The sequence below is a fragment of the Lycium barbarum genome, chromosome 6 (assembly GCF_019175385.1).
Source record: "Lycium barbarum isolate Lr01 chromosome 6, ASM1917538v2, whole genome shotgun sequence".
Taxonomy (NCBI): Eukaryota; Viridiplantae; Streptophyta; class Magnoliopsida; order Solanales; family Solanaceae; genus Lycium; species Lycium barbarum.
Genome location: NC_083342.1, coordinates 117,463,637 through 117,482,008, shown reverse-complemented (window position 1 = coordinate 117,482,008; position 18,372 = coordinate 117,463,637). Strand labels below are relative to the sequence as shown.

The following is an 18,372-nucleotide window of genomic DNA, read 5'->3' as shown; positions in this document are numbered from 1 at the left end:
TTAACCATAGGGTGTAAGTGGGTTTTTAAGGTCAAGTACAAGGCAGATGGTCACATTGAAAGATACAAAGCTAGGACCAGAATTAGAACTAGAACCCTTAGTGAATTTAAAGTTTGAAGGGTAACCATAAAGCCTGTGACATTTCAAAATAACATGCCCAGTCCTCTTGCCATATTTGCAATATAAAGATGCCTTCTGAGGATCAAATTGTACTTTGGGAGCAAACTTAGATCCACCAGTGTTGAAAGAGGCATGGAAGGAGGCTGATTCAGAGGGAAAAACAGAACTAGCAGACACATGTCTTTGTTTTTCATCACTGAGAAGGATGCTATAAGTAGTGTCCATGGAAGGGAGAGACTTAATCATAAGAATGTTACTCCTCACTTGGACATAAACCTCATTTAAACCCATGAGAAACTGATAGACCTTTTGTTCCTCCTCAGATTTAGCACCCCCAATACAATTACACCTATTCTCAGAATGAACAGAGATTGAAGCTAACTCAACCCACAATTGTTTTATCTTGGTAAAATAAGAAGCAATGTCAAGAGAACCTTGGGAAATGTGAGCCAAGACTTTTTTCAACTCAAATACCCTAGCACCATCAGCCTTACCATACCTAGCTTCTAATTCCCTCCAAATATCCTTAGCAAACTTAAAGTATACAACAGACCTATGTATTTCCTTAGTGACAGAGTTGGCCAGCCAAGCAACAACTAGGTTATTGCAACCCTGCCATTGTCGAATGAGGGGAGATCCTTCAGGAGGCTTCTCAGTAGTGCCATGGATGAAATCAAGCTTATTTCTAACAGATAAGGCAATCAAAATTGACCTACGCTAACTACCATAGCAAGTTCCATCAAATAATTCAGAAACTAAAGATGAAGCTAGCAAATCAGATGGGTGCACATACAAAGGGTGACAGGGGTGAGTATAGTCATCTGGGTGAAATGGTACATGCGAAATAGGGGTTGTACCCCTCGTTGAAGTATTGATACCAGCAGCAGTACCATTACGGGTAGGAATTTGAGAATTCTCGGTGTTCGTCATCGATTAATCAACAGCAATACTCAATGGCAAAATAAAAACCACGAAATACAACGCACCAATAGTATGAGAACAATATCGACAAACTGCAAATAAAGGAAACCCTAGAAATCCTAATTCGATCGATTTTGAGAGAAAACAAATTAGAAACCCTAACTTGATCGAATTGGGGAAAGAATGTTAAGAATGAAAAAATACCACTCCTCTTTGCAACTGAAAGAGGTACGGCCTTGATATACACTATTCCACCGAAAAACCACAAACTTCGCCGAAAAACTGATCGCCGATGAGCCTTTGACGAAGGAAAATAAAACACGGCTATCTACACCGTAAAGCACGAAAATATACAATGTAAACCTCGCTCTGATACCATGTTAGCAGCGGAAAAACTTACAAACTGAAGAAGTTGATGAACGAGGTCAAAGTTTAGAGAGAGAAAGAAGAGAGAGTGTATTAGATTGAATGAATAAAATCGTCTTCTGTTCAGTGCATATATCAAAGGTAACAAAACAATAATACAACTGCGCCTGACCGCATTGGGCCGACCCGGTACAAATAAATGAAAAGGCCCAAGTGGATTAAGACTAATCTGGGCTAGTCTGAATAAGTTCAACAGAGTTACTAAATGGGTGAGGTAACTAATCTACCCAAACTCGAATAGATTGGACTCATCACACTTTCATAGGTTAATTTTATCTACCCCTTCTTTGGTTGGTACATATCGTATTCATTCACAGGCGGACCTTACACTATATATATAAGATTTTCTTTAATTTGTTTTTTACGTACATATATAGATTTTGAATCTCTTAAACAAAAGGCTAGAGATTGGCCCAGCGATTTAGGAAGTTTGCTCTGAAATTTACCTTAAAGTTTCAAGTTAAAATCTCAACGTCGTATTTTTATTTTTCAAACCCCCTGAGTGAAAATCCTAAATCCGTCACTGGTTGTATTATTCCTTTAAATACAATATTTTTTAATTGTTACTTAAAGTTTATAGTATCGCATCGTCAAAATCCGTCGTTACGTCAAAATGAAAAGTCTCATTTTATTTAACAATCGATTTGGTGTGATCGCCTCATTTTTATTATTATTTTGCCTTTGCTTATTAATAATTTGAACTACATACTTAGCCAAATCCGCCGAACTATTAAAGTTGCTAAATTTGCTGGTCAAGTTAAGCTGAGTTGTTAAATGGGCGAATCATTTCCCTGCCCAATCTTGAAGAGATTGGACAACTTTCATGAGCTAATTTTATCTAGGGAAAGTTACACAGATACAACTTTTTGAAATGATAATTAAAAAGATTACAACTACTTTTTAAAAATTACACAAATTATATATCTTGTATTTATGAAAGTCCCCCTTTTTACCTAACCAAAAAATTTAGGCCTTAACTTAAGTTGAAACAGTTTAACAAACTTGATCCAAGAAATTGCACGGGTTCCCTTCAAATGAGTTGGTCTTTAATTTTTGTCCTTAAAATAAGCTGGTTTTTAATTTTTGTCATTCAAAATTGAATTTATGCCTAGCGGGACATAAGTTTTTAAGACAAGGGGACATAACTTGTAAAATATTATGATACGAAAATATAAAATTATACCCCGCGAAAAAATTATTTATCTTGAGAGACAAAAATCAAAGACCAACACAAAATAGGGTCAAAAGTGCAAATGACCCAACTTGTTCTCCACCGAAATAGGCCATGCCCTAGGAGAGACCGACCAGTCGTAGGAATTCATATAAAAAAAAAAAAGTGAATAATCAGTCAGAAGACTAATACAATCTAGTCATCACAATGATCATTGCATCTTATTTTCATTTCATTTGGTTCCAATTATTTAAACACTGGTAAATTTGACCGCGCTTTGCGCGGTGAGATTAACAATATGATTCTTTTTCTAAAGCCAAAATATTTTAAAATAACACTATTGATGCAGTCACATTTTTTAGATAATAAATGGTTAAGTGAAAATATTTGTTAGGCCACTTTTTTTTCATAAAATTCTGCACATTTCTAATTAAGAAGGGAGTAGTTGTAAACACTTAATTTTAGTCCTCCCATCTCAAATATTTTCTTTAAGATCATCTCTATAGTAAATATTTCAAAATTTTAGGAATATAATAAAGAAAAAGCACCAGCAGAAAAGGAAATTCATCTAGATATACCTCTTATTAAAAAGTGGTGCACATATATCCCTGGCGTTACACAAGTGGTGCAAAATATTCTTTTTGCTATAAAATTTACAAAATGATATTTATGAAAATATTTCTCAAAGAAAGGAAGAAATAAATATTTAAATGTAATCTCCGACCCAGATTAGTCATTCTTCTCCCACAACCACCTTAAAAACCATATGTCTTGCCAAGACAGCAATATGTTTCATATTCACAAAATGCATAATAATATAGACTTTGATCTTAGGTCTATAGAGAATTAAACTGGAAAAAAAAAAAAAACTAATGAACGTGTACAAAGAAACTTTACAACTAAACTGCCCAGACAACATTTGAAATGTGAATTATTCTTAAAACATAAAACATTCAAGAAACTTTTGATAATTAAAGTGATTTTATGAAATAAATTGCAGAATGTTATTAAAATCATGTCTCCGCAAATATTTATGAAATCAAAATTAAATTCATAGTTAGGTGAGCAAGAAACTCTGTATACGGATCTCAGAAAAATCTATTACAAATTTGAAATTGATTAGCATGTGTGAGTATTTTAATACTAACAAAGAAATGTAGGCAGTTATAAATACTTTTTATCACTTAAACTTACCTGACTCTCATGCACTTCTATCAAAAGTTGAAACAAATGAAAAATTAAAACTTTTAAAATTCCAATCAACAAAATAATAAGTAGTAATGTCAACCCGGAAGACAAAAAAATTGAAACACGAGCATGAGAATGAAAGCGCCAAAAGTCAAGCACGCAGACTTGGATAACGAAGGAAAACATTAAACAGTAATAGAAATAATGGACGGTTAAAACGGATGAATACAGACGTAACAAAATGATCATGTAATGACTGCTTCAGTTATTTTATATGAAAACGTTACAAAAGATTGCATGAGCCAGCTTTGATGTTCCAAAAGATCAATTACCCAAAACATAGTCATCTTCATTTTTTAATGCCTGCAGCATGCTCTATAACGTATAGTAACGGCTGTAACGTACCATAACACACCCATTTATGACACTATTTCTTTCATTAATTAATGTGTGAATATTTTATCAGAAATATAATGTAAGAAGATAAAAAATGCAAAAAAATAAATACAAATTTTAGCCTAAGAGAGGTCGCCTCACTTCTCTATTGCCTTCAATTATATAAAGGAGCAACAAAGCAAGAACATGAAAATCTAATTATTACGTGAATAAGCATATATTCTTATACAAGAGAAAATAGAGAAATATCAAGACATCTTCCGGAATAAAATAAATAAGAATACATAGAAAGCGTGGCGGTACCCCCATGGTAACTGCAGGAGCCTAGCCATCTTTTCCGCCATCACAAGCAGCATCCATGCACCGTTGGGTGATGTGAGTGATTGGCATTGGTTAAAGGCTCAAAGAGTCCCCTAAGAACTTTATCTAATTCTTTCCCTTCATGCACTTTAAAATCCAATCCTTCACATGTGTCTGAGCAAATAAGTCCAAAGAGAAAAGGAAAACAAGAAATTCTATGCTAAGATGTTAACGCACAAACAAAATACCATGAGATATACGTAAAAATTTATGAAAGGCTCTTCTGCAATTAACATGCAGTGGACTTCCAATTGTACTCACTCTAGATAGAGACAGAGAGTTTATATGGGCGACCATTTGACCATTTCCTTGGCAATCGAATTTCCTTTTGGCAAAAGAACAGAGACATCGTATAAGGGAAATGAATCATGTGGTTGCTTGCAATCCTCTTGAGCGACTCAAATACTTCATTTATAACATTGTAACGTACAACGAAGACTTACAGTAAGTAACATTAATTGGAAGAAAAATTGAAGAGGAGTTAGGAATTGTAACTGAAATATTTCTTTAATTGCTTGTTTGTGTAATAGTCGTGTCATTTAAGTTTTTTGTAGTCTGAACCAAAGCTTCAAGAAGAGTGCCCAAAATCCAACGATCTCAGCAGTTAAAATATCAAAAGCAATTTGACAAATATCGACATATTCATACTCCTGTCATCCAGTATCCCATAGAAAGTGGGAGGGAAAAGATGATAAGAAGAGCAAGGTAGATCATTTTATTTTTAGGGAGAGCCAGGCCTAAATTTTTTTCCTCCAACAGAGAGGCGTAATATGTGATGATATAGGTTAAACAGGGGAAGGGTTAAATATTACCAAGAAGTGTGACTGACAATTCAAAATACAAACTGAAAGAGAATTAAGTAGACGTGCCTTTGGATTTTTTATTTTATTTATAGAGCAATTAAATAAAAGGGTAAAAGGCAAAATTCTAAGAAAATAGATAAATATGAATGCTGACTTTTTAGATGTGCCACCTAGGCGGGCCTTGTGCCCTGCTTTATATATATATATATATATATATATATATATATATATATATATATATATATATATATATATATATATATATATAGATTCTTTAGAACTTCTCTTTACATATAATTTTTACGTCCTTTCAAGGTTAGTCGTCTGACTTGTATATTTTGAATTAATACCTAAATCCTTTAAACTATTCATAGTTATTAGTTTAATACTTAAACTCTGGGTTTTACTATTACCCTGAACTATAATAGTTTCTCTACTAAAACCCTTCATACAGTGCCAAGTGGTAATAACTATAATAGTGGATATTTTTTCTGAAAATCTGAAAGTTTGCTAGTGATGCCAAAGAAACTGTAGTCAAGTCCTTATGTCTGCATGTATGATAATCAATCTCTTTTTTTTCCTCATCCTAGAAGGCTACTTAAATTCTTGATTATTTCTCTCTTAAGGATATCTTCATGTAATTCACTCTTAGCAATGTAATACAGAGATTTTAGTACCCATAGTAGAGTTTATGTATTTGGTTCAGACTTTAATCCTACTCGACCAACTCCTGAGGGTAAACTGAATATCGACTGAACATGCATAAATATAAGTATGCTCAAAGTTTGAATGAACATGTGTTAACAAATATTGCATAGTTGTTAGTACTAGTCAAAGCGCAAATAGCACCTCATAAGTTTCCAAAGTTACCATTCATTCAGTTCTCTTTCTTAATCTGTTTGTAGCATTGGAGCCCGACAAAATCCATATTCGCGCCGCTTAGGACCTCATTTGGAGCGCTCCCTACCAACAAAGATTTTTCCACATCCAGAACTCGAAATCAAGACCTCTGGTTAAGGGAGGAGTAGCTCCATCCGTCGCACCACATCCTGGTGAAAAAGGTACATTATCATTCACATAGAGAAATGACAATTATCCATATTCATTTTTCCAGTGACATTGAAACACCAAAATACCTCTTACATCAGTTCTCATCACTTCCATAAATTCCTACTTGAACGACTGAGTGGTTGTAAGTTATATGGGAGATTTTTTTTTTTTTTTGGGCCTAGTTTTTCTCATTCTTTTTTTCTTTTTGGTTCACCCGGGGTGACAGGAGGTAGTAATAAGTTTCCATGCTGACCCCTTTAATCAGAACAATCACCGTGATCAAATATTCATTTAGTCGTTTTCATCATTAGATGTTTTAATTCTGCTCCAGTGTTCTCAAAAATTCTACTCCAATGTCTCCACTGCTAAATGTTCTAGTCATGAATCAATCGCATCTTCCTAGGAAAAAGATTTATATATTTTACAAATCATTATTGGGACTTTCTTCTTTCCTTTCATAAATAATTTCATCAGAAGAAGGGCAAAAATGAGCCCGCATACAGGAGGTATACCAAAAATAGAAAACCTTACTAAAACAGGGGGATGTTCTTGTTTTCTTTACAAATGATATGCTAAGAAAACCAGCCAAGTGATGCACAAATTACCAAAGACTGAGGGCATATTCCACTGGTTTACTTCGAAATCTGATCCAAGCTAACTAATTTAAGACTCAAATGCATTAGATAAGTTTGAGTGCATCCAATCCAATTCACAAACTTTCCTTGCATACAAAACTTACAAGGAAATGATGATCAAGAAAGTTACTTGATGCAGTGGGTAATTAATATAAGGAATAAATTGATACATCAATGTGTAAGTTAGACTTAAACAACATGCATGATTTACCTTTGTGTCATATTGGCACACAAAACATAGATATGTATTTCGCGATGGCCATTTTTATTGCAACCGATAAATCTGTTGTTCTCAGCTAATTGTGCTGATGGCCAATTAAGGCTGCAAAAGGAAGAAAGCAGTTTGCTGATGCAAAAGAGATTAGGTTTGTTGAATTCTTTTATCCCTAAGTACCACTAGCAGAGGAAAGCTGAAGCATCATCAATACCAGCAAATAACCGTCATAACATGTCAGATTATTTGGTCTTTTCTTCTGCAACAAATCAGGAAATGACATAACAAGGAAATGAAATGCCGAAATGACATAACTGATATAACCACAGCAAAGAACAACTTTCTTTTCTTTGCAATTATCAGGATACTATATATATCCTCTCAACACTGTGGATGGCATCAACAAGGGCAATCTAGAAGTCCAACAAAAATACCTACCTCACTTTGCACTTCAAAACAATCCTTTTTCTTACAACTGAAGCAAAGATGAAGGGAGTCATCATTTCAGCTATTGTAGTGTTGGCCATGATTCAGCTCATGTTTGAGCCAGCACAAGCCCTCACTTGTGGACAAGTAGATGCATCTTTGGCACCATGCATTCCATACCTTAATCAAGGAGGTGAGCCAGGTGCAGCTTGCTGCAGTGGAGTGAAAAGCCTGAAAGGATTGGCCCAAAGCACAGCTGACAAAAAGGCTGCTTGCAATTGTGTCAAGGCTGCTGCTAACCGGTACGCAAACCTTAAAGATGATGCAGCTCAAGCTCTTCCTACCAAGTGTGGTGTCACCATGGATACCCCCATCTCCAGAAACGTTAACTGTGATGCGTAAGTTACATTTTTTATGCATTTCGATACAGGTTTCACTACTAAAAATTTCTTTTCTGACTTAAATATTTTTCTGCTTTTTTTATTTCTTTTCTGTTGACAGCATCAGTTATTAAAAGACAGGAGGAAAACTATGAGCATCTGCAAGAAAATAAAGAAGGATGACTTCTCAGTGAATCCTCATATTTATTTTGCCTATGTTGTACTTATTTTCTTGTATCAGTAAAATAATGTTTCTGGCTCGAGTGACATCAGAGAACCATTTTTCAGTACTCTAAGCTTTATCAAGTTATTCAAGCTTTGTGATACGAATGCCAACACCGAGCATAGTGATAGCAATTTACTTTACATGCTTTTATGCTTCCCTTTCGACGTTCATTACTTAAAAGAGGAAAAACCGAAGGAAAATAAATGTAAGTTAATCTACAACCTTTCATGCTTCCATATCAAGTAGTTCATTACTTCAAAAGAGGAAAACTAGAATGGCACTGTGCTACCACTTTCTATAGGAAACATCAAGACTTGAGAATGCGTATTTCTGATACATACACAAGGGTGGGGGGGAAGGTCCTCAGGAGAAACAACTAACACTGTCCTGACACTTTTCGATAGAAAATATCAATTTTGCAAAGTATCAGACACAGAGTTCTCTTAATGTTAAATTATTACCATGAAAAGAATCCTCCTTTTCCTTCTAAATTGATAAGGTAGAAAAGTCAAGACACTGGAATTAGACAAACTAATGGACTCAAATCCCCTCCACGTATCCTCAATGATCCTTGAAAGGGTGTTAAATATGAAATTTAATTTGAAATGACTAGATCTGCTCAATAAAGTATGTACACTCAGTGCAATAGCTTGTCCATGTTGGTGTATGTACAATTCCTTTCAAGAAATCTATTTCTTTATAAATATGATAATGTAATGAAGACCTCCAGAATAGAAATTTCAAAAACCATAGATTATTTTCTAGAAAGGTCAAACTACACAAAGAACACCGCTTTTTGTTTACAAAGAAAATCATTAAAACAAGTAAATAAAGAACTATACAAAGTTCACATGAATAAACTTTTATTTAAAATGGACAAAGGAAAGAACATAAAGTTCACTATTCATAATAGGCTTAAACCCTATTTGACACTTGAACTTGCACGTTTTCTAATGCTGGCCCAGGAGTTCTCAACAACATCTGAACTTGGTTAGAAAATATGTTTTAAACATCTCTGATGTTGTGTATCCCTCAATTTCCCAGACTTGGATAACACATCAAATCAATATTAGACATATTCATGCCATGTCATCATCATCTTCACCAACAGAAAAAAAGAAACGTTTTTATCCTTTCTTTTCCTCTATTATTGAAGTTCAAGCTTTCTAGTTTTTCTTCATCATTGTTGAGGTCTAAATCTCTCTTTTTATTTTCCATCCACCATTGTTCCCTACAAAATTATTTTCCACTAAAATGAACTCTCAACCAAGAGCACTGCAATTTATTTTCTCCCTTAAACCAACAACAACAACATACCCAGTATAATCCCACAAGTGAGGTTTGGGGAGGGTGGTGTGTACACAGACCTTACCCCTACCTTGTGAAGGTGGAGAGCTGTTTCCTATAGACCCTCCACAAAACCCAATATCCAAAGAAGAAAAATACTCTCTTACTGCATAAAGGTACTACTTCAACTAATTAGGAAAACAAAGTAACCAACACCAGAAGTGCAAATCACAAGCATGCTGCAGGAAAAGACATATGTTGTTCATGTTTCCATCTCCACTTCCTAGTAAATGTATCTTGACTATGAGATAAAATTTTAATTATTCTAATACCATGATAATGCATAAACGAATTAGAAGGTGAAGCAGTAAAACTCATATAAGTATTACAAACTCCTGTTGAGTGTTCTGGAATTGAGTTCTCACCAAAAGACAAGGTTAAACGAGCGCGAAGAATCTCAACGTATAGGGGGTTCAAAAATAGTGAAATAGAGAAGAAGAGAATATGGGAAGAGATAAAAGTAGATTCAATGGCAGCATTCTGAGCTTTACAGACGATTCGTTCTCCTCCTAGAATGATTTTTTAACATGAGCTAGTGGACACCGACGAGCGAATGGATGGATCTTATGGCATCTGAAGTGAAAGAATCTAACATAATGGTCTTGAACGCCGCATTACACAACAAGTTCTGTGAGTCCAGGGACTTTCCTATGATCCAGTAGTCATTTTCCGCACTACCTGCTAGTTGATATTGCTCACAATTCATATAAAAGGAGCACATCTTCCTCCATGATAGACACTTATCCATGATGTGCAATCTAATTCCATCTGATTGACTCCAATCTAAGTTAAGCCCTACCTTGCAAAAACTCTTCTTTCCGAGTATTTTACTTGCTTCCCAACTCTAGTTCTATAAGGCTTTTCTTGTCTTGTAACACACCTCAAGGAAAAATCCTTGAAGAAACTTGAAGACAGACCCCTACTTAGATCCTTACACTTTTCTTATCATGTTTCCCTCATTTTCATTATTCTAATAAATTATACCATTATTGCATTATTTACGATTTACATTCAATTGACATAATTAACTCGGAAACAGCCGTCCTACCTTGGTAGGAGTAAGGTCTGCGTACACTCTACCCTCCCCAGACCCCACGTTGTGGGATTTCACTGGGTTGTTGTTGTTGTTGTATTCAATTGACATAATTGCTAGTGCTTTATCTCGTAATTATTGAATTGTTTAACAATGACAGAAATTTTGATAGTCTGATCCATGAGAAATGTGAAAATTTGCAATAAACCTTACGTTTAACTCTTTGCCCATTAATGATCCAGATATTTTGGCGTTATATTATCTTCTAATCTGCATCAAGCAGACGTGATCGGCTCTCATGCATGTGCTCACGATAAGTAGCAGACAATTGAACTATGGCATTCATCAGAAATGCTTTATTTTACCTGAACAGTATGGTTTGCCTTTGTTTTACATTGGCATACAAAACAGAGGTATCATATTTTGCAGATGGCCAATTAAGGCTGCTAAAGAAAGACAATAGTCTCTTGATTCAAAAGACGATAAGGTCTGTTGAATTATGTGATCCCTCAGCACCACTAATAGAGAAAAGGTGAAGTACATCATAAATGTCTGCAAATAACCGTCCAAAACTAGTTGCTCTTTCTGCAACAAATTAGGACAGGGGTGACATAATAAGGAAACAAGAAGCCGAAATGACATAACTGATATTACCAAAGCAAAGAACAACTTACTTTTCTTAGCACTTCCTCAATTCCTATAAATACCCTCTTAAGACACTGGCTGGCCTTCCACAAGTGCAAAAACAAAACAATAATTCAAAGAAAACCACTTGCCTCACTTCCAACTCAAAATTCACCCATAAACCTACACGAAAGACTGAAGCAAAGATGAAGGGAATCATCATTTCAGCCATTGTAGTGTTGGCCATGATTCAGCTCATGTTTGAGCCAGGACAAGCCCTCACTTGTGGGCAAGTGGATGCTTCATTGGCACCATGCATTCCGTACCTTACTCAAGGAGGTGAGCCAGGTGCAGCTTGCTGCAGTGGAGTGAAAAGCCTAAAAGGATTGGCTCAAAGCACAGCCGACAAAAAGGTAGCTTGCAATTGTGTCAAGGCTGCTGCTAACAGGTACGCAAACCTTAAAGATGATGCAGCTCAAGCTCTTCCTACCAAGTGTGGTGTCACCATGGATACCCCCATCTCCAGAAACGTTAACTGTGATACGTAAGTTACATTTTTTATGCATTTCGATACAGGTTTCACTACTAAAAATTTCTTTTCTGACTTAAATATTTTTCTGCTTTTTTATTTCTTTTCTGTTGACAGCATCAGTTATTAAAAGACAGGAGGAAAACTATGAATATCTGCAAGAAAATAAAGAAGGATGACTTCTCAGTGAATCATTATATTTATTTTGCCTATGTTGTACTAATTTTCTTGTATCAGTAAAATAATGGTTCTGGACTCAGTGACATCCCGAGAACCATTTTTCAATATCTAAGCTTTACCAAGTTATTCAAGCTTTGTGATGCGAATGCCAACACCGAGCATAGTGATAGCAATTTACATTTACATGCTTTTATGCTTCCCTTTCGACCAGTTCATTACTTTTAAGAGGAAAACCGTAGAAAAATAAATGTAAGTTAAGCTTACAACCTTTCATGCAGCTTCCATATCAAGAAGTTCATTACTTCAAAGAGGAAAACTAGAATAGAACTGTGCTACCACTTTCTTATAGGAAACATCAAGACTTGAGAATGCGTATTTCTGATACATACACAAAAGAGAAGGGGGGTGTGGTTGTGGCGAAGGCCCTCAGCAGAAACAACCAACACTGTGCTGACACTTTTTGATAGAAAATATTAATGTAAAGTAACAGACACAGAGAGTTCTCTTAATATCAAAATTTTACCATGAAGAGATTCCTCATTTTCCTTCTAAATTGATACGGTAGAAAAGGCAAGACCCTGGGATTAGACAAATTAGTGGACTCAAATCCCCTCCGTGTATCCTGAATGATCCTTGGAAGAGTGTTAAATATGAAAAGTAATTTGAAATGACTAGATCTGCTCAATAAATTATGTGCACTCAGTGCAGGAGCTTGTGCATGTTGGTGTATATTTCATTTCTTTCAAGAAATCTATTTCTTTATATAAGATAATATAATGAAGACCTCCAGAATAGAAATTTCAAAAACCATAAATTATTTTCCAGAAAGGTCAAACTATACAAAGAAAACGTTTTTTGTTACAAAGAAAATCATTAAAACAAGTAAATAAAGAACCATAGAAAGTTCACATGAATAAACTTTTATGTAAAACGGACAAGGAAAGAACATAAAATTCACTATTTCATAATAGGCTTAACACCCAATTTGACAAGGGAAAGAACACAAAATTCACGGTTTTCTAATGCTGGCTCAGGAGTTCTCAAGAGCATCTAAACTTGGTTAGAACATACTACTACCTTTTAAACACCTCGGATCCTGTGTATTCCTCAATTTCCTAGACGTGGATAACACATCAAATTACTACTATATAAAAGCAGCAACCTACAAGTTTTGTCGTCCTCACATTGTTTTGTGATCCTATAAAGCTGCTCCATGTGGAACTGCTTTTTTCCTTTGAATTCTCATTGTTTTTGTCATCATTTTCGTAAAGTCAATCCACCTGGGCCATTGTATAATTGGTGTGATTTGTTGTGAATTTTTTCTTATCTCTTAGTTTATCCGTTCCAATTTATGTAACACTCAATTTTATAGTGTGACCCCAAAAAGAATGTTATATTTTTATAATTTGAAACAACTTAACTTTAAAATTTTTCATTTTGTCCTTAATGAAATGATTTATAGCTATACAAATGTTTAAGGCTCGTTTTAAATCACAAAATTCAAAATTATTTATTTATTTCTTAAATTTTGTGTCAAGTCAAACAGTGCCACACAAATTAGGACGGAGAGAATAATAGAGAAGCATTTATTACAATTCTCATTTTGACGAAGTTAAAACTTTCTTGAATTTTGGTGATCGAATGATGACCTATTTTAATCGTGTTGAATAAGGGCGATTCTCATGTAATGATTTTTTTTCCTAACTAATTTTCTTAATCTGCATAAGCAGATTTTGTGAACAATTTTATCCATCGCCCTTGAAGAATCTACGATGTTTTACAAATACTAAAAGTAAAAGTTATTAATTATATCATATAATGTGGAAAATTAATTACTTTTAGGTCCTTTTTTATTTTATAAGATATTTTTTTCAAGAACGTAATTTTAGCCTAATAAAAAAGTTATGGACAATTTTATACTTTACCTTTGAAATATCTATGATTTATTATAAATACAAAAAGTAAATTTTGTTGTCATAATTTATGAGCTTCAATTTGTACACATTACCTTTGAAAATTGATGCCATTTATTAGCTTTGCAAGTTGTAATTATCATACTTTATCATAATCAATGTTAGTCTAGGATATCGAGTCATTGTGTCCCTATGAGATTTGCTAATTTTTCTACTTAACTTTCTTCCTTATAAATAAATTTTTCATTAAAAATCATCTAATTGTGTGACGAAGAAACTTTAATAATTATAAAACTTATCAACAAGATATCATTAACCTGCAAATACATTAAATTAATTATGCGGTAGAAATGTGTCACTATACGTATTTAATAAGAATTTCTATTTTTATATTTTGAGTTTGCCTTCCGTAACTAGTCAATATTAGATAAATTCATGCCATGTCATCATCATCTTCACCAACAAAAAAAAAAAAAAAAAAACACTTTTTTATCCTTTCCTTTCCTATTGTTGAAGTTCAAGCTTTCTAGTTTTTCTTCATCATTGTTGAGGTCTAAGTCTCTCTTTTTATTTTCGATCTACCATTGTTCCTTACAAAATCATTTTCCACACACTCAACTCTCAACCAAGAGCACTGCAATTCATTTTCTCTTAAACCAACAACAACATAATACCCAGTGTAACCTCACAACTCACAAGTGAAATCTGGGGGTGGTGTATACGCAGACATGACCTCTACCTTCACAAGGTAGAGAGGTTGTTTCTAATAGAACATCTTCAAAACCAATATTCAAAGAAGAACAATACTCTCTTACTACATAAAGGTACTACTTCAACTAATTAGGAAAACAAAGTAACCAAACACCAGAAGTGCAACTCACAAGAATACTACAAAAAAAAGACATGTTGTTCATGTTTCCATCTCCACTTCCAAGTAAATATATATTGACTATGAGATATAATTTTAATTATTCTAATACCATGATAACAAGGGAAGAGATAAACTACCTTCAATGGCAGCATTCTGAGCTTTACAGACAATTCGTCCTCTTAGTAGAATGATTTTTTAACATGAGCTACTGGACACCGACGAGCAAATTGGATGGATCTTATTGCATCTGAATTGAGAGAATCTAACATAATGGTCTTGAAACCCGCATTTCACAACGCGTTCTGTGAGTCCAGGGACTGTTTCCTATGGTCCAGTAGTTATTTTCCTTGGTACCTGCTAGTTGATATTGCTCACAGTTCTTATAAAAGGAGCACATCTTCCTCCATGAAAGACACTTATCCATGATGTACAATCTAATTCCATCTGAATGACTCCAATCTAAGTTAAGCCCTACCTTGCAAAAACTCTTCTTTCCGAGTACTTTACTTGCTTCAGTTCTATAAGGCTTTTCTTTGTCTTGTAACACACCTCAAGGAAAAATCCTTGAAGAAACTTGAAGACAGACCCCATCGTAGATCCTTACATTTTTCTTATCATATTTGCCTCATTTTCAGTATTCTAATAAATTATACCATTATTGCATTATTTACCATTAACATTCAGTTCACATAATTGCTTGTGCTTTATCTCGAAATTATTGAATTGTTTAACAAGCACAGAAATTTTGATAGTTTGATCTGTGTGAAATGTGAAAATTTTCAATAAACCTTACGTTTAACCCTTTTCCCATTAATGATCCAGATACTTTGGCGTTATATTATCCTCTAATCCGCATCAAGCAGACGTGATCGACTCTCATGCATGCGCACACGATAAGTAGCAGACATGTGAACTAGGGTATCCATCAGAAAATGCTTTATTTTACCTGAACAAAATGGTTTGCCTTTGTTTTACATTGGCATACAAAACAGAGGTATCATATTTTGCAGATGGCCAATTAAGGCTGCCAAAGAAAGACAGTAGTCTCGTGATTCAAAGGACAATAAGGTCTGTTGAATTATGTGATCCCTAAGCACCACTAATAGAGAAAAGGTGAGGCATCATCATAAATGCCTGCAAATAACCGTCCAAAACTAGTTGCTCTTTCTGCAACAAATTAGGACAGGGGTGACATAATAAGGAAACAAGAAGCCGAAATGACATAACTGATATTACCAAAGCAAAGAACAACTTACTTTTCTTAGCACTTCCTCAATTCCTATAAATACCCTCTTAAGACACTGGCTGGCCATCCACAAGTGCAAAAACAAAACAATAATTCAAAGAAAACCACTTGCCTCACTTCCAACTCAAAATTCACCCATAAACCAACACGAAAAAACTGAAGCAAAGATGAAGGGAATCATCATTTCAGCCATTGTACTGTTGGCCATGATTCAGCTCATGTTTGAGCCAGGACAAGCCCTCACTTGTGGGCAAGTGGATGCTTCATTGGCACCATGCATTCCGTACCTTACTCAAGGAGGTGAGCCAGGTGCAGCTTGCTGCAGTGGAGTGAAAAGCCTAAAAGGATTGGCGCAAAGCACAGCTGACAAAAAGGTAGCTTGCAATTGTGTCAAGGCTGCTGCTAACCGATATGCAAATCTTAAAGATGACGCAGCTCAAGCTCTTCCCACCAAGTGTGGTGTCACCCTGGATACCCCTATCTCCAGAAATGTTAACTGTGATGCGTAAGTTACACTCTTTATGCATTTCGATACAAGTTTCACTATTAAAAAAATCATTTCTGACGTAAACATTTTTCTTCTCTTCTGTATGGATAGCATCAGTTATTAAAAGACAGGAGGAAACTATAAGCATCTGCAAGAAAATAAAGAAGGATGACTTCTCAGTGAATCCTTATATATCTTTTGCCTACTTTACACTACTTGTAAAATAATGGTCCTGATTTGCATGATGTCGGGGAACCAATTTTCAGTACTCTAAGCTTTATACAGTTATTCAAGCTTTGTGATGTGGATGCCAACAGTGAGCATACAGATAGCAATTTACTTTACATGCTTTTTATGCCTCCCTATCAACCAGTTCATTACTTAAAAGAGGAAAAAATGGGAAAAATTTAAAAGTACTATTGCTAATGACCCTATTATATAGAAGGTTAAAAAGCAAGAAGGCACATCTTGATTGAGAATATAATTAAAAGAAAACAAGAAAAGAAGTCCGCAGCAAACTAACAGACACCAGAGTTCAACTTGTGATGGACAAACCACTAACTATTTCGTCAAGACCAACTGATGAACTCATTAACTGGGAAAATTATTTGCGTTTGAGGAAAATTATCATGAGAAAGATGCGCGGTATAAAGAAGAATTTAAAGACCATCCCAACCGGTCAGAAATACTTTCTAGCAGACAATTTATCTCCAGAGGAGCAAAATCAAAACTGTTAGATTATGTAAATATTTAGTCAAAAATATTTTGTAATCTTCTATTTTAGGATAGCATACATTAGAATCAATTAGTCAAATTAGTTCCTAATTTGTAGCCTACAATTATGTTGTAAAGGATGTATATTAACCTATGGAATGAATGAGAATAATCACGGCAAATATTATCTTACATGGTATCAGATTTGGTCTCTACAAACCCTAGCAGCTGCCTCCTTCGTCTCCTCTTCTTCGTCCCTCTTTCTCATCTCCATGGCTGACGCCTCCAAGTTGCATCCTGCAACTACAGTCACCAATATCAAATCATGTATTCCTATTGTTCTTGACTACGAAGGAAGCCAATACAATAACTGGGCTACCCTCTTCAAGCTCCATTGCCGAGCCAATTTGGTAATTGATCACATATTACCTCCTGCCTCTCCCACCGTGTCATCCCCAACAACCGCAGCTGAGAAAATTGCTGCAAAGGCTCTATGGGAACGGCTAGATGACATCGTCCGGCAATGGATATATGGTACGATATCGAATGATCATCTCAACACGATCATTCATCAAGAGGACACCGCAGCCGAGGCTTGGAATCGCCTTGTTCATCTCTTCCAGGACAACAAATCGGCTAGGGCTCTTGCTCTTGATGCAAAATTCACGAACACCAAATTGGTGGATTTCCCGAACGTGAAGGCATACTGCACCTGGCTCAAGGTTCTTGCAGACAACCTCGCCAACGTCGGCCATAAAGTTTCCGACGAACGACTTGTGCTCCGTCTTCTGCGTGGGTTATCAGAAGAATATAAGACTCTTCGAACAATGGTGCAGCACCGTACTCTTCTCCCATCCTTTGACGTTGTACGGTCGATGCTCGAACTTGAGGAAGAAAGCAATGGCGAGGACGCCATTCACGAATCCGGTTCGAATGCTGCTCTCGTTTCCCACAATATTAATTCTCATAATTTCTCTGTTAATGGGCAGCCCAACAATTCTGAAAATACCTCCAATAATCGAGGAAATTCTCACAATCGTGGAAAGAAGAACAACCGCGGTCGTAGCGGCGGGAACCGCAACAACAACCGTGGTGGCGTTGGGAATGGCTAG

The 18,372-nt window shown here is 35.4% G+C and overlaps 5 protein-coding genes across 6 annotated transcripts; 4 read left to right on the top strand and 1 right to left on the bottom strand.

Moving 5' to 3' along the window:
- LOC132644475 (uncharacterized) lies at positions 1 to 1,050 on the bottom strand. Its single transcript, XM_060361071.1, has 2 exons — positions 958 to 1,050; positions 1 to 837 (listed from the first exon to the last, which is right to left on the bottom strand). The coding sequence occupies exons 1-2, from the start codon at positions 1,048 to 1,050 to the stop codon at positions 1 to 3; spliced, it is 930 nt and encodes a 309-aa protein (XP_060217054.1).
- Positions 1,051 to 7,641: 6,591 nt separating this feature from the next.
- LOC132600056 (non-specific lipid-transfer protein 1-like) lies at positions 7,642 to 8,357 on the top strand. The gene is made up of 2 exons (XM_060313188.1): positions 7,642 to 8,108; positions 8,212 to 8,357. The coding sequence occupies exons 1-2, from the start codon at positions 7,771 to 7,773 to the stop codon at positions 8,222 to 8,224; spliced, it is 351 nt and encodes a 116-aa protein (XP_060169171.1). The 5' UTR covers positions 7,642 to 7,770; the 3' UTR covers positions 8,225 to 8,357.
- A 3,023-nt stretch (positions 8,358 to 11,380) lies between these two features.
- LOC132600054 (non-specific lipid-transfer protein 1-like) lies at positions 11,381 to 12,398 on the top strand. Its single transcript, XM_060313187.1, has 2 exons — positions 11,381 to 11,864; positions 11,967 to 12,398. The coding sequence occupies exons 1-2, from the start codon at positions 11,527 to 11,529 to the stop codon at positions 11,977 to 11,979; spliced, it is 351 nt and encodes a 116-aa protein (XP_060169170.1). The 5' UTR covers positions 11,381 to 11,526; the 3' UTR covers positions 11,980 to 12,398.
- A 3,717-nt stretch (positions 12,399 to 16,115) lies between these two features.
- On the top strand, positions 16,116 to 16,875 carry LOC132600053 (non-specific lipid-transfer protein 1-like). 2 transcript variants are annotated; one of them, XM_060313186.1, is made up of 2 exons: positions 16,116 to 16,564; positions 16,664 to 16,875. In XM_060313186.1, the coding sequence occupies exons 1-2, from the start codon at positions 16,227 to 16,229 to the stop codon at positions 16,668 to 16,670; spliced, it is 345 nt and encodes a 114-aa protein (XP_060169169.1). In that variant the 5' UTR covers positions 16,116 to 16,226; the 3' UTR covers positions 16,671 to 16,875. The 2 variants fall into 2 exon arrangements, with proteins under 2 accessions (XP_060169169.1, XP_060169168.1); XM_060313185.1 differs by having other exon boundaries at positions 16,658 to 16,875.
- A 657-nt stretch (positions 16,876 to 17,532) lies between these two features.
- Positions 17,533 to 18,372, top strand: LOC132644474 (uncharacterized). Its single transcript, XM_060361070.1, has one exon. The coding sequence runs from the start codon at positions 17,533 to 17,535 to the stop codon at positions 18,370 to 18,372; it is 840 nt and encodes a 279-aa protein (XP_060217053.1).

Excerpts from the sequence above, each read along its gene's own strand:
- LOC132644474 (XM_060361070.1), top strand. The coding sequence starts at position 17,533 with ATGGCTGACGCCTCCAAGTTGCATCCTGCAACTACAGTCACCAATATC.
- LOC132600054 (XM_060313187.1), top strand. The coding sequence starts at position 11,527 with ATGAAGGGAATCATCATTTCAGCCATTGTAGTGTTGGCCATGATTCAG.
- LOC132600053 (XM_060313185.1), top strand. The coding sequence starts at position 16,227 with ATGAAGGGAATCATCATTTCAGCCATTGTACTGTTGGCCATGATTCAG.
- LOC132644475 (XM_060361071.1), bottom strand. The coding sequence starts at position 1,050 with ATGACGAACACCGAGAATTCTCAAATTCCTACCCGTAATGGTACTGCT. Across the intron at positions 838-957 it reads GTACAACCCCTATTTCGCAT|CGTAGGTCAATTTTGATTGC; the intron begins GTACCATTTCAC and ends TATGGTAGTTAG.
- LOC132600056 (XM_060313188.1), top strand. The coding sequence starts at position 7,771 with ATGAAGGGAGTCATCATTTCAGCTATTGTAGTGTTGGCCATGATTCAG.